This window comes from Citrus clementina, unplaced genomic scaffold (genome assembly GCF_000493195.1).
Source record: "Citrus clementina cultivar Clemenules unplaced genomic scaffold, Citrus_clementina_v1.0 scaffold_5, whole genome shotgun sequence".
NCBI classification, from domain to species: domain Eukaryota; kingdom Viridiplantae; phylum Streptophyta; class Magnoliopsida; order Sapindales; family Rutaceae; genus Citrus; species Citrus x clementina.
The window spans coordinates 12359661-12374113 of record NW_006262201.1 but is presented as its reverse complement, the minus strand read 5'-3'; the positions used below and the strand labels follow the sequence as shown (position 1 = coordinate 12374113).

Sequence of the window (14453 nt, the reverse complement as noted above, 5' to 3'; positions counted from 1 at the left end):
CTGACTCAGTGAACTCAAGTATGCTTTGGTAGAAAGACTGGAGTTTGGATAAATCCCATGGTTTAAAAAACCAGCCTTTCGGGAAAATCTTTGAAATTGCTTGAAATGGATCAGAATGATAAAACTCATATTCCATAGATAGAACATTTTTTTGATAGGCTTTATTAAACCAATCCGATGATTTTTGTGAAAGCTTTGATTAAGAAACAACAATTTGTGAAGAAGAGCTTTCACATGAAACGATTTCTTTAGAGGAAGAAGGTTTTGAAATTTCTTTGGAAACAGGTTTTTCTTTCTCAGGAACTTGAGAAAGGGCTTTAGTTTGAGAAATATTTTGTAAAGCGAGCATAAGCTCTGGAGACTTTATAATGGAATTCATCTATTCTTTTACCTGATCTTCAGAGGTAATGGCTTTATATTGGGCTTCTTGTTCTTCAACCATTTCAATCCAAGATTTGATGGGCATGGCAGAAGAAAGTAATTTTTCTTTAGAAGGAGTTGATTGGGGTTCTTTTGAGGTTGCTTTTGACTCAGTGTCTTTAAGAACAACTTTGCCTTGTCTTTTTTCTTGGGCGGCATTATCTGTTTTGAAGAAATTCTCTGGTTAGAAAGTCAGGGATTGAATTTGTATCACCTTTAATAAATTCAATATCAAAATAAAAAACACTTAAGATGGTTTGCCATCGTGCAAAAATCTGTTTTGATGCAATATTTTGAACATCTTTTTCCAAAATATGTTTTGCAGCTTTGCAATTAATTCTAAGCAAAAATTTTTGATTTAATACATCACTTTGAAACTTTTAGATGCATAAAATAATATAAAGAATTTCCTTCTTAGTAGTAGAGTAATTTCTTTGACATTCATTCCGATGAGCAGAAACATACTGTACTATTTATTCTTTATTATTTTCGGATTGCTTTAGTATACCTCCATAACCTAAATCTGATACATCTGTTTCAACAATTTTAGGTAATGCAGGATTTGCAAGGAATAAATATGGAATATTTTTAACAAAATTCTTTATTAGCTTAATAGCTTTAGTATGCTCATCAGTCCATGCAACAGGGTTCTTCTTTAACCTATCATGCAAAGGTTTCGACATTCTGTTGATATTAGGACAGAAATCAAGTACATAATTTAGACTACCTAAAAATCTCTGCAATTGTGTTTTGTCAAGGATTTTATCAGGAAATTTATCAGCAAAAGCAAGGGATCTTTCAATAGGCGTAATGGTTCCTTTGGAAATATAATGACCTAGGAACCTGATCTTTATTTGAAACAAGGAAACTTTGGAACTAGAAATAGCTAAACCAGCTTTTCTAGTAGCAAGGTAAAAAGTCTTTAGATGTTTGAAATGTTGATTAATTGTTTGAGAAAAGATCAACACATCATCAATGTAAACAATGCAGAAATCAGAGAAAGGATTATAAATGTCATTCATAATTCTCTGAAATTCTGAGGGTGCATTCTTTAATCCGAATGGCATAACAGTCCATTCATATTGTCCAAAGGGAACAGTGAATGCAGTTTTATAGCGGTCTTTAGGATGGATTTGAATTTGCCAAAATCCTGATTTCATATCAAATTTGGAAAAAATAAATGCAGAATGTAGTTTTTGAAGCAAATCTTGTTTATTAGGTATGGGATACGTAATCTATTTTAATGCTTTATTCAGAGGTTTATAATTTATAACAAGTCTAGGTGTTCCCCTTTCTATTTCAGAGTTTTTATTAACATAGAAAGCGGCACAAGACCATGGAGATCTAGATTTTACAATGAGTCCTTTTGATTCTAAGTCTTTTATTTCTTCTTTACAATGTTGTTCGAAATCCATATTCATTTGGATTGGACAGGCTTTGGTGGGTATTTACTTTTCATCAAAAGAGTTTTCATAAAGCAAATCTATTAAATGTTGTTTTCTGTTTCAAAAAGCAGAAGGTAAATCCGCACATATTTCCTTTTTAATAAGGTCTTTAAAATCAGAGATTTTTCTTTTTACAAATTCATTTTGTAATTGGTTTTCGATTCTTTGTAAATACAAATTCTTTTTTAAACAAGTTAAATCATTTTGTTTTGATTTGAGGAGTGCATTAATTTAGTTCTGGTAGACAAAACAAGCTTTAACAATATTCAAGTTTCTTGTTTTAGGTTTCTCAATAAAGGAAAAAACAAGTTTCTTAGTTTTTGCTTTAAAGGATATACTATCATAGTTGACAATATAGGGAGTAATGAGATTGGTAAAGGGAGTTCCTAATATAACAGTATGATGGATATCATTTGTTAGAAGAAAAGAAGTCCTAAAATCAAACCCATTATTATGAATTGAGGCATCAACTTTAGATTTGACTTTTAATTTTGAATTGTTGGTGGCTGAAAGTTTTTCATTTGTTTTTTCATGAAATCTTTTGGGGACAATGTCTTTTTTAATACAATTTAAATCGGCACCAGTATCAAAAAGAGCAATAGTGTCAATTTCAAAATCTTTAGAAAGAATTAAGGTGATTTTAATCAAATATGTTATTGTGGTGATTTGTTTGAGAACAAAAAGGAAATCATTGGGTATAGAATCAATGTTTTCGAGGTTTTGTTCATTATCACCAATCAGAATTTTCTTGTAATTGTTTTTGTAGAAGGAGTTGAATGGTTTCAGAATCATTCTTTTGTTTTTCTTTTAATTCTTTTATCTCAAGTTTAATCTCTTTTATTTCTTTTTGAAGATCTTGGATATTGGGAGTTGTTGTTTTCTTTGTTTTCTTTTTATCCAAGATTTCAGTTAGATCATAAGTATTCTTTTTAATTATTGGGGTTTTAGAAGTTTCTGCTTTATTGAGTTCTAGAGTTTTTAAAAGTTTATCAAGATATTCTTTTTGGAGATTTGGATCATAAATATGTTTAACTAATTCAAGAAAAGTTTCTTGTTCTTTAGTCAAGACATTAATCTTCTTTAAATAGGACTCTGTGTCAGAATTACTATCACTGGATATAGAAGTATCTGAGTCAATTAACTCATCAACCTGTAGAGGCTCACTGTCTCCTGTCATGGAAGACTCAGAGTCAGATGACTCTAATAATAAGGGGGCTACTTTTGAAAGTATTTTTTCATCAAGGCCAAGCTCATGGAGCTTTCTGCTCATTCGACAGAATTTTGCAGTGTGGCCTTTCTTTCCACATTTATAACATGTGGCTTCTTTGTAGTTAAAAGGGATTTTTGTCGTGTCTTTAGAGGTTTTCTTTTTTGAGAAATGAGGTTTCCTATAAGGCTTTGAAGGTTTCTTATGGAAAGGTTCTCTAAAGTTGTGGAAGGGTTTCCTATGACTTTTTGATTTGTAATGTTTTTTGTAAGGTTTTGTAGAACATTTACCATTACAATCTTTAGAAGTGGAGGCTTTAAAGGGATTACAATTGAATTGCTTACAGAAACTGTCTAATTCTTGCTTAAACTTTCTAAGCTCCCATTTTAGACGCTTCTGAAGTTTCAAATCTTGACAAATCTTTAAACCTTCCTTATTAAAAAAACTGACTAGTTCACCGTAGATGAGTTCGTCATAAGGAATACGGTTGTCATAGAGGGCTTTTATGAAATTCCTAATATAAGCCATCTGTTGCAACAATCCTAGGATGTTATATTCAGACATACCATCAATGTTCCACTCATAGACAGATGATGCATTAAATCGTGATTGATTTAATGCACTAGGCCTGTTGTCTATGGCCTAGTCAGGTGGAGACTTGACAGTAGGTAGGGCTAATTCCCAATGGATTTTGTTGACTTTAGAAACAGGTTCTTCTTTAAAGGCTTCTATATCAAAAGAGGCTATAGACAAGCCATCTTGTTTTAGTACACCAATTTTACTAGATTGGGCACTATCAGGGGCTATTTGGACCTTAGAAGAAGAGGAAGAGGCTTCTATTCTATCTAATTGGTCTCTAATGGCTTTAGCAAAATCTGATTTTGACTCTTGGACAAGCTTTTGACTAGTTTTCGAAACCTGAAAAGGTTTGAAAATAGGCTCCTTAACTTTTTTGTCAGAATCTGATTTTGATGTAACAGGAGAAACGGCTATGGTTGACTTCTGGAATTGGTTTTCTATCCTAGTCAATTGTTTTCCTATCGTATTTAGATTAACATTATAGAAATTATTCTGTTGGATAATGCTATCTAAATCTGTTTCTAGATCTTTATGGATTTTATAAGGTGAGACTTTAATTTCAACTGGAGGCTCACCATGTTCAATGGTCAGATTTCCTTGATGTCTTGATCTTTTGCTGTCCCTCCATCGAATCAAAATACTATTTCTGGGATCCAGATCTAGTATTATCTATGAGCCTTTAGATCTATTGCTAGGTCTGCTTTAAAATCACATAATTAAAACATCTTTCGATTAAATTGGTATATCGGCTGGAAAACAGAACGTGCGTGATATTGATCTGTTAAAAACTGAAGAAAGAGATATAACCCTTTCAAAGCCATTTGAAACTATTCATCTATTTTCAGAACATTCTTTAAAGAAATTAAAAGATAAAAATTTTAATTACGTTCATATCAGCCTAATACAAGTTGGTATAAAACCTTTTACAAAGACTTGATTCTATACTACTTAGTAAAGAATTATCAAAAGAGATGAATCGCCCATCTTTTAGGACAACCAGTATAAAGGTATTAAGATATATATATATATATATATATATATGCAGAGGCGGATGCAGCACATGACCAGTGGGGGCTTGAGCCCCCACTGGCCAAAAAAAAAATTTTAAAATAAAAGAATTTTTTTAATTTTTTAATTAGCCTCATTAAATTTATTAAAATAGTCACTATAAAATATAAACCTCATAAAATTTAAACTTTGATTTTTAAAAAATATAAAAATATATATTTTAATTAAAAATAATGATAGCCCACTACTCAAAAATTTTCTATTCTAAAAAATATGGTTAATTCTTCCAGTTTATATAATAATAGTAGAATGAACAGTTTCAGTAATAAAACTCATGAAGAATCATCTTTGGAATCGGATGTGATACGTGATAGTTTGATTGTTTATATAGGAAATAATAAATTTAATAATATTGATAATGAGCCTATTGCATAATATTTTTAAAATATAAAAATACGTAGAGGCTAATTATAAATATTTTATATATTCAAAATTTTAATTTTTTATATTTTACTATTATTTAATTTAGCCCCCGATAAATTATTTTTCTAGATCCGCCACTGTATATATGGTAAGTGGAGAGAAAGCTCAGAGAACACCGAGAGAAATTGTGAAAAAATGATAGAGAGAGTGAATAAATATAGAGAGAGAGGGTTAATTTTCCTCGGTGTTCTCTCAGTTTTCTCTCCACTTAGCAACGCTCATGTAGATATATAAGAGCTAATTTTATGCCTCATATAGACCCAAAAATTATAAATGCGTGCAATAAAAATGTAAACTGCAAAAGCAGCCGTCTTACGACAACACATTGACATAACTGCGTGCTTGCTTTGAGCGACACTTTTGACTCATCGAAAAAATCCGCTGTTGACCAACTGCCCCGATTTACTGGCAAAAGCAGATAGATGGATAGATATCGATATTGATAGCTAGATGCATGCCCTTCATGGACGCCGCCAAGCCTAAGCCTCGCTCCTCTCGGCCCAGACTCGACCGACGTAACGCCCTTAAGAACATTCAATACGACGCGTCGTTGGCCCCGTCTTCTGCCTCATCATCATTCGACGACAAGTCGTCCGCCTCCCCCCGCCGAATTCGCTCCCTGGACTTGACCGATAACAAGACCAGCTTCCGAGTCAAAGGAATGGACGGCGAATTCGACCTCATTTGTCGCAGCTTGGGCTTTTCCGGGCCCGAAGATTTCGCCATTCCGGCCGCCGCCTGGGAGGCCCAGAAGGCCCGCTCCCGCTTTTCTTTCGATAATGCCTCTAGATTGCAATTGCGGTTCGATCAAGCTTTGGATTTAACTGAAGAGCAAGAATTCAAAGCAGCGGTTATGCTTGATGACGAGCGTCTTGTTTCTAAGCGGGGTTCCAGCTTAGCTAAGAGAGAAAATAGAGTAGGACCCAGAGCCGGAATTAACGGCGACAGGCCGCCGGCTCTGTCGCCGCCCTCGCCTATGAAGTTTCGGCGGCCTGTGGAGGCTGTTGATGATGATGAGATATTGAAATCGTTTGCTGCAGAATCTGATGATGAATACTTTTTGCATTCGCCAATTGCAGTAGGGTTTATTAGTCCTTTGAATGAAAATGAAGAAAATAATGAAGTGAGGAGGCTAAGAGAAACTAATGTTGTTGAGGAATCTGGTCCGTCCATTTCAGTTCATGATCATGACGGTGATGATGATCGTAAAGATCTTGCAGTTAGATTGATTAAGGAACCAGTTTATAATGTTTCCCCGAATGGGAAATTCAGAAGAAGAATAATGTCATGGCAAAAGGGTGAGCTCTTGGGAAGTGGGTCGTTTGGAACTGTGTATGAAGGCTACACGGAGTAAGTAAAATTGTTTTGTTCGTTGTGCTAATATGCTTGTGTATTTGATATCCTATTAGTTACTTAGCCTCATTGATTATGTGTAACTGCTGAAAGTAAATTAAGTCCAAAGGATGTATAATAATGTTGCATTAGAAGGAAAAATAATAGCTTCATCGGTGGGATTTTGGCTATGGTACATGTAATCTCGTCTTGTTTCTCAAGACAATCATGCAAGTCGAATTCAGTTTTGTTGTTGAGGGCAGCAGAGAAAGTTGATGATGAGCTGTATTGGATATTCTTACTTGGAGCTATGATTTTTGCAACTACCTTACCGTTTTCTTCGAAAATCTAATTATTTTGAAGACTTTGAGGGGTAGTTTCTTTTTTAACTATGAATCCCTAGTCTGAAGGTGGGTGGTATTATTTGTGGAAAGACTCAATTCAAATGATTAACTAGGCCTTGCTTTACTACCATTGATATGCATGTGTATGTGCAAGTGTGATGTGCATATACTTATATTTTTAGCAGTCCCTCTTATGCTTTCTGGTTTGTTTGCAGTGATGGATTCTTTTTTGCCGTAAAGGAGGTTTCATTGCAGGATCAAGGAACACAGGGGAAGCAGAGCATTCTTCAACTTGAGCAGGTGGGATGATTTTTCTTTTCCTGATGGAAGTCCATGACGTATTATTCTGTAATCTTTTTCCCCACCTTAAGTTATAAATCAAACAGTTCCATAATTTTACTATGCCTCTAAAAACTTTAGCATAAATTACTGCAGCTGCATGGTCAGATCATTATTATTAAACTCATGCAGTTCCATATTTTTATGATGCCTCCAAAAAGCTATAGCAGAATATACTGCAGCTGCGTGATCTGATCATTTTTCTAATATCTTTTTTATTGGTTCAGGAAATTTTACTTTTGAGTCGGTTTGAACATGAAAACATAGTTCAATATTTTGGCACAGACAAGGTATGCATCTAAAGTCCATGCTTGGTTTTTACCTTTTCTTTCCTTGTAGTAGTATGTATGAAGTGAGAACCAAAACTGTGCACCTGAATGCCACTTCTTGACCCCTTGATATCTATGATATTGCCAGAATATGAAGCACTGTGTATTTTTCATGTATCTTATTGCCTTTAGCACCAATTGAATTTTTCTCTCTTTTTTTCTTTTATGTAAAATTCTACCATCATCTTCCGTAATTGAATTAGGTAGTTGTAAAATACGTGACAAGATATCCTTCAGAAACTGGTTTTTAAGATATAATTATTTTAATCTAGTACTATTGCCGGTGTTTCCAAACTATCTGTACTGTCCATAGGTACTCTATTTTGCCAGTGTTTGGAAACTAGCTGTATACCAGTGGTCTATTATTGCCATCTTTGATTTGATTCAGCAGCATTAGGTTGTGCGATTCTTTATTCTCTGGCACCCCAGTATATATAAACCTGCCCAATATGTGTAAATCTATCTTGTATGGTAAAATACATAATGGCAGGGAACTTCCACAATTGTCCTAAATTTGAAGCAAATGTATAATTTTGCACGCTCTATGTTGTATCAAAGTTAACTAATTCTGTAAATTTTGATGGAATCTGTCTCCTTCATATTAAATTGTCTTTTTTTATATCTGGTTGTTTACGCCTGTGCTTACTTCAGTTTTGGCTCTTTATTCCAATTCATCAAATGAATTCAGGATGAAAATAGACTTTTTATCTTCCTTGAGCTTGTAACAAAAGGTTCTCTTGCAAATCTCTATCAAAAGTATCACTTGATGGATTCTCAAGTCTCTGCATACACGAGGCAGATCCTGAATGGTTTAAACTATCTTCACGAGCAGAATGTGGTTCACAGGTGATAAAAGTGATTTGGCTGATATATTTCCTATTCCTTTTCCTTATAATGACATGTTCTCTCTATGGTTACTAAACATAATAGCTTTTTCAATATTGGAACATGCTTTGCATGTTTTCAATATTCCACATTTTGGCTGTCAAGATGTCTTAGATAGATGAGTTCATGTCAAAAGTAGTATAGGAATACCCATATGTTTACGTGTATGTATTGCTGATATTTCAAGGATAATTTTCATTGTGGTATTAGATATGAGATGTAGTATATGAAAGAAATCATTAAAAGGAAGGAAAAACAGAATAGAAACGAGGAAGGAGCATATAAGGTGGGTAGGATGTTACTCAAAAAACCAACAATGTTGAAAATGCATTTTGAAGAACAATTGTAACTTTAACACCATTTGCTGATAAGTATTAATCCCTCCTCGCAAGGAACATTATATTCTCAGTTTTCTGCAATTCGTTGATATTGTTTTCGTTCAAGGTTAAACCAAAAATAGCAATAACAGATGTCTTTAATCATAAATTAGCAGCTACGAAGTTTCAACAGTATATTAATCATATATCTTGTTATTGCATGTTTTGGGGAAGAATTTCTTTTGATAGAGTAGGAACTACTTCTCTCAGTAAAATGTAATAAAAATGCTTATTCAGATAGCTCACTTATTGTTTAGGGACTTACGAAAATTGTTCAGAAATCATGTGGAAGTTAGGACATAGTTTATGTAATTATATGGTTTTATGTAAATATATGTAAAAGAAGATAAAAAATGAAAACTGGTTTCCAGCCGGGTGCAAAGACTGGTTTATTTTTGGCCACAAGAAATCGTGCCCTAAACTCACCAAAATTAAGTCATAGTTTCAACTGCATTGGATCTTCTGCATGAATCCATTTTCCACCATTCTTCTATGCAATGACCACTAGTATCATTGTGGCAGGTGGAACTTGGATGAAAAGTTGCTTTTTTTCATACTTCCACCTTTTAAATTTAGCTTCTTTGTAATTTGTCTTTTTCCATTTTCAAGGGATATCAAATGTGCCAATATATTGGTAGATGCAAGTGGATCAGTAAAACTTGCAGATTTTGGGTTGGCTAAGGTAGTTTCTCTCTCTCCCCCCTTTTCTTTTGAAAACTCTTTAATGCTACAGTACTTAATGCAATATATTTGATCTTTTCAGGCAACTACAATGAATGATGTCAAATCCTGCAAAGGAACTCCATTCTGGATGGCCCCTGAGGTTTGCCTCTTCTGATGTAATTTGATTTATATAGAGAAAATCTGATATATTTAATGAGTGTCCATTTATGACCAAACTAGGATGATCTCAAGAAACTGATTGCTTATAACTGTTTATCTTTCGGTCGCTGCCAATATTTGAATACTGTGAGACACAAAATCTGATTTTCCCTTCTGGCACTGGAAGTTCATTTTTTGGATTGACATGCTTGACATAGGTTTTAGGAGGTTAATTTTATAAACTGACTACAGTGTTTCATTTTTTCCCCCCTCCTAATTGCTTTTTATGTATTTTTAAGGATTTTCAAATCAGATTTTCTACCTCCTTTCTTTTCAGTTTTGAAATCTGATAAGTCTTGTCCAATGGTTGGTACTGGCACACATTTATCAAACTATCACCACCAAAAAGCTGGAAACTGACTCTTTAGTGAAATGGGTAAACATTCTTTTGTTTATCAGGATGACACAAACTCCCTGCCTCCCTTCTCCCAAGGGTGATAGTCATCATATATTCCAGAATCAATTAGTCAGCCATTAGTCTGACTAAATGAAGTTGGTCAGATCATCCTTTGAGCACCTAAATTGATGGCCACATAAGACATTGTTTTTGGCTTCTCAATCGCATAAGATTATAGGCATAAAAATTTGTTTGCTGCAATAAATGGATAAGATGTCTATGATTTTCTTGTCATTTTGGAAAAAAAAAAAAAAAATATATATATATATATATATATATATTATAGGGGAATTCCTTCTCTATTTAACAGAAGAGAGTATGGTTTAATCTGGTTTAGCTTACAGAAATCAATTAACCTCTTGTATTCAATTCTCATGAGAAGATTTTTATTGATTTATTAGACTGATTCTCTCGTCAGACAAATGATGAAATCCACCCTTTGCGAACTGGCTTAGGTAAATCTATAGAGAAATTCAGAGTAAGGATTGGATGAAGAAACTAGAAAAATCAGAACAAACCATAAGAGGTTCAGGTAACGCCTTGATTAGGAACGGAAAGCAGCATTGATAGCCAAGCTTCTAAATAATCTGTAAGAAGATTTTTTAATTCAAAATATGGGAAAACAGTCAGAAGTGCAAACATTATTGCAATCATTTTCTGTAAATTTTAGGTCCTAAAATATCCATCTGCAGCTAATCTATAATTATAACTGTGTAGTAGAATATTTCATCTAATGTAATGTAAACATCGATAGCAAAATCAGAAGATGAGAGTTAGGTGTCAGAGGTAGAAGATTAATACGCTGGCAAAGGGAAACATCATGGAAAGCTTAACTAGTAGTTGTAATAAGCAAACCTAAGTAAGTGAAAAATGCTAGCTACCTGATTTCAGATATCTTTCAAGTCATATGCTAGACTCATTACAAATAGATCTAAAGACTTTTGAGAACTCGAGGTTTCATAGTCTTAATCTTTTGCTTCATCTTCTTAAAAGCCCCTGTTGATATGGCATTCTTCTGAATGTCCCCTTATTCAATGCAATCTATAATTGGAGCTTGATGATGCTCAAACCACTAATTAACCTTCTTTATGAACCTGATGAGAATGTGTTATGTTGAAGCCAGCCTATAATGCCTTTACCTAAAATAAGAACATGAGGTTAATTGATTTCTTGTTTGGTTGGCTCTAAGAAAAGTCTTAATGCAAAAACTTATGTAAAATAGAATTTTAGCTGCTGATTCTATATTTCCGCCGTCCCTCTTTTATCTTGAGGGATTTCTATTTGAAAATAACTTCTGTCATTTGTTTCCTCAATGTGAGTGGAAAACGTTCTTTGGTTATTGGCTTAAAATTTTCCACTTATGAAATGTTCATTGAAAACAAATCAAATAATTGTTATATATTGTGGTTGACTGATTGTTTAATATGTCATTAAATGTAAATAAATTGCCCATATATTTGTAATTATTTTCTCAGAAGTATCGTCATTGCATACTTCTAATTTGAGCAGGTAAATATTAACTTATTGGACTCTATTTTATAGGAAAAGAAATGCAAATGCATATGAAACACCTGTCTTACAATCTTTTATTTGAATTGATCCAAAGCTCCAATAGTTATTAAATCATTTTAACTTTTAATCAGTACAGGATAGGTGTAGTTAAGTAGAAATCTTACCCTGCACGTCTTATTTTGCTGCGTGGTCATCTAAAGATGTCACGGCTAAATTGATAGACACGATGCATGGTGTGAGATGTATCAACAAAATTGAGTGACAGTTATGTTTTAGAATTTGTTTTACTCTGTTATTTCACCATATTTGTGAATTAATGGATTTAGACTGCTATTTTGAGAGTTGAATTTCTTGTAATTTATTCACATTTAACAAGTTCTTAACTGCATTTGTTACTGCTAATTGAATATTTACTTCTTGAATGTAAAATTCTCTTTTAATATATCATGTTGACACATACCAAAAACATTTTTATATTAGACGTTTCAGGTTAACAAAATTTGTGCATTTTAGGTTGTTAATTTAAAGAACCGCGGATATGGACTAACTGCTGATATATGGAGCCTTGGGTGCACTGTGTTGGAGATGTTAACTCGTCAGCCTCCATACTCTCATTTGGAAGGCGTACGTAATAAATTTCCATTTATTCAATTTGATTTTCTTTCTCTAATTTCCTGTGCTTTTATGCCAGTTGTTTGTTTATATTAAACATTTTGTGATCTATGAAAGTTGGCATCAGTTGTTATGGTGTTAGTGATGGCATAATGTTCTGTTGGCAGATGCAAGCATTATTCAGGATTGGCAAGGGTGAACCTCCTCTAGTTCCTAACTCATTATCAAGAGATGCCCGGGATTTCATTCTTAAATGCTTACAAGTTAACCCAAATGATCGGCCTACTGCAGCTCAACTAATGGAACATCCATTTGTGAAGAGGCCACTGCAAAAGTCTAGAGGGCCTCCTTCATACTATAACAACATGCACTCTTGAAAGATTCTGATCATCCTTTGGGGTTTATGTAGAGGTAGTCTAGCATTACCTATAATATTAAATGCAATTTCTAGTTGTAGGGCTGAACTCTTATTTGGTTTTTATATCATGGACATAATGAAAATAATGAAAATAGTTAACTATGTCTACAAAAACATCCATTTAGGCTTGGCACTTCACTCTCTAGCTTAAGATCGTAATGCACTTCCTAACAGCTGTCTTGGTGACCCCAATTCTTGGTACAAAGGCGTACAAGTGCTTCATGATGTTTTAATATGGCTCCTTCTATATGGATGACCAGACAAACTTAAGAGATTCACTGCATTGGATCTGGCTGCTTTCCTTTTAATTCTAATTTTGCTTTCCTTTTAACTCGAGGTTAACCTACATGTCAACATGCTAATTTTGCGTTTGGTTCTATAGCCATGGGGAATGGTTCTTTTATAGCTTATGTTACTGTTTTTATATATTAATTATTCATTTGCTTGTGTCCTTTGTTTGTAGGAGTGGCCAGGCCAGTTGCTAATATTTGGAGAGGTTTGAGATGCGGCATATATGGTGCTAGCGTAGGAGCTCTTGCTGTTGAATCTACCTGCCGGGCCGTTCTTGGCACTGAAAACTGAGATGGTGCTTTCTAGGTGCACAACTGCTCGAGGTTCAAAATCTGAATAAGCATCTTATAGTTAGAAATTCTCTGGTGTGGATGCCCTATTTTTTTATTTTTATGCAGACATGCTATTAAGCTATATGGCTTTATAGTTAATTGAATAATGATTCTATTAAATCGCATGATTTAATAGTGAATTGAAGCTGACTATTAAATCATATTACTTAATAGCGTGTCTATATGAAAAAAAAAAAAAAAAGGTGCCCACATGAGAGGACTCTTAGATACCTTGATCGGGTGATTTGTTAGCATTGAATCGGAGAAGGTACATTCATTCTTTCATTGCTTATGGGCGTCCTGCAGAGAGATGAATGGCTTACAAATTGCTAGGTTTCCTTCCCTTTTTGGGGCCAGGTTTTTTCTATTAGGATTTATTTTTTCGTTTTCTTTTTTACTGGGCAGTGATTGGCGTTATTTTTAAATGGTAATTGTAAATATCAAGTTGGTTGTAAATAACTTCTTTGGGAAAAGTAAAAAAACTGTACTTTGTTTAATTTATATTTCCTGCATTTTAAGGAGCTCGAAAGGAAATTCTGCCAATATGCCCTTTAGATGCTGAAATGCAACTTGGTGAAGAGTTCTTGAACGATTGAACGATCATTCAGATGATGATATGAAAATAGTCAAGCTTGTCATTTTATACTTTGTAGAGTTAGTTTTTTTTGGAAAAGAGAATAGATCATACAGGGTGCGTTTGGTTGGAGGATAAGAATCGGCAATTAGATTTTTTTTTTTTTTTCAAAATTTTTCTAATCCCATCGTTGGTGAGTATTCAGATTACTTTATCCTAGGCCCATAAGATAATCTCAAGTTTGTAAAAGGAAGTTATTCCAAAGGCAGCCATGGATTAGTTACGTCTGGATTATATATTTAACTCAATTAGACAAAATCATTTATAAACATTACAATTATATTAATATGTGATAAATGTAATTAAAAATATTGATTTTAATAATGTAAATAATAATTATAATAAATATCATTATTCATATCACATTAAATTATAATTCTATTTTAATTTATAAAATTATTAAATATTTTATAATTTCACATTTAAATTTTAAATTAGTTAGAAATTAATATTCAAAATATGAATTTTGGTAAACTTATATGGATAAAGCTGTGGTGCCCCGGGTTCGTGGTACCCCTAATTTTTGATAAATTACTTTGCGGTCGCTCTTATTTGTTGAAAAGATAATTAGAAACTTTATAATTTTAATAGATAATTCCAATATATTTCTATTTTTTATACTTAGTA

At 33.4% G+C, this 14453-nt stretch overlaps 1 protein-coding gene across 4 annotated transcripts; it reads left to right on the top strand.

Annotated features, from left to right (window-relative positions):
* The first annotated feature begins 5379 nt into the window (after positions 1 to 5379).
* LOC112098259 (mitogen-activated protein kinase kinase kinase 1-like) lies at positions 5380 to 13784 on the top strand. Of its 4 annotated transcripts, XM_024184024.1 has the most exons (9): positions 5402 to 6492; positions 7034 to 7118; positions 7385 to 7447; positions 8175 to 8332; positions 9358 to 9430; positions 9512 to 9571; positions 12053 to 12163; positions 12319 to 12562; positions 13033 to 13783. In XM_024184024.1, the coding sequence occupies exons 1-8, from the start codon at positions 5597 to 5599 to the stop codon at positions 12526 to 12528; spliced, it is 1656 nt and encodes a 551-aa protein (XP_024039792.1). In that variant the 5' UTR covers positions 5402 to 5596; the 3' UTR covers positions 12529 to 12562; positions 13033 to 13783. The 4 variants fall into 4 exon arrangements, 2 of the variants coding, with proteins under 2 accessions (XP_024039793.1, XP_024039792.1); XR_002905347.1 differs by lacking the exons at positions 12319 to 12562; positions 13033 to 13783 and adding an exon at positions 10429 to 10616 and having other exon boundaries at positions 5380 to 6492; positions 12053 to 12141; XR_002905348.1 differs by lacking the exons at positions 12319 to 12562; positions 13033 to 13783 and adding an exon at positions 10483 to 10616 and having other exon boundaries at positions 5381 to 6492; positions 12053 to 12141.
* Positions 13785 to 14453: the final 669 nt, after the last annotated feature.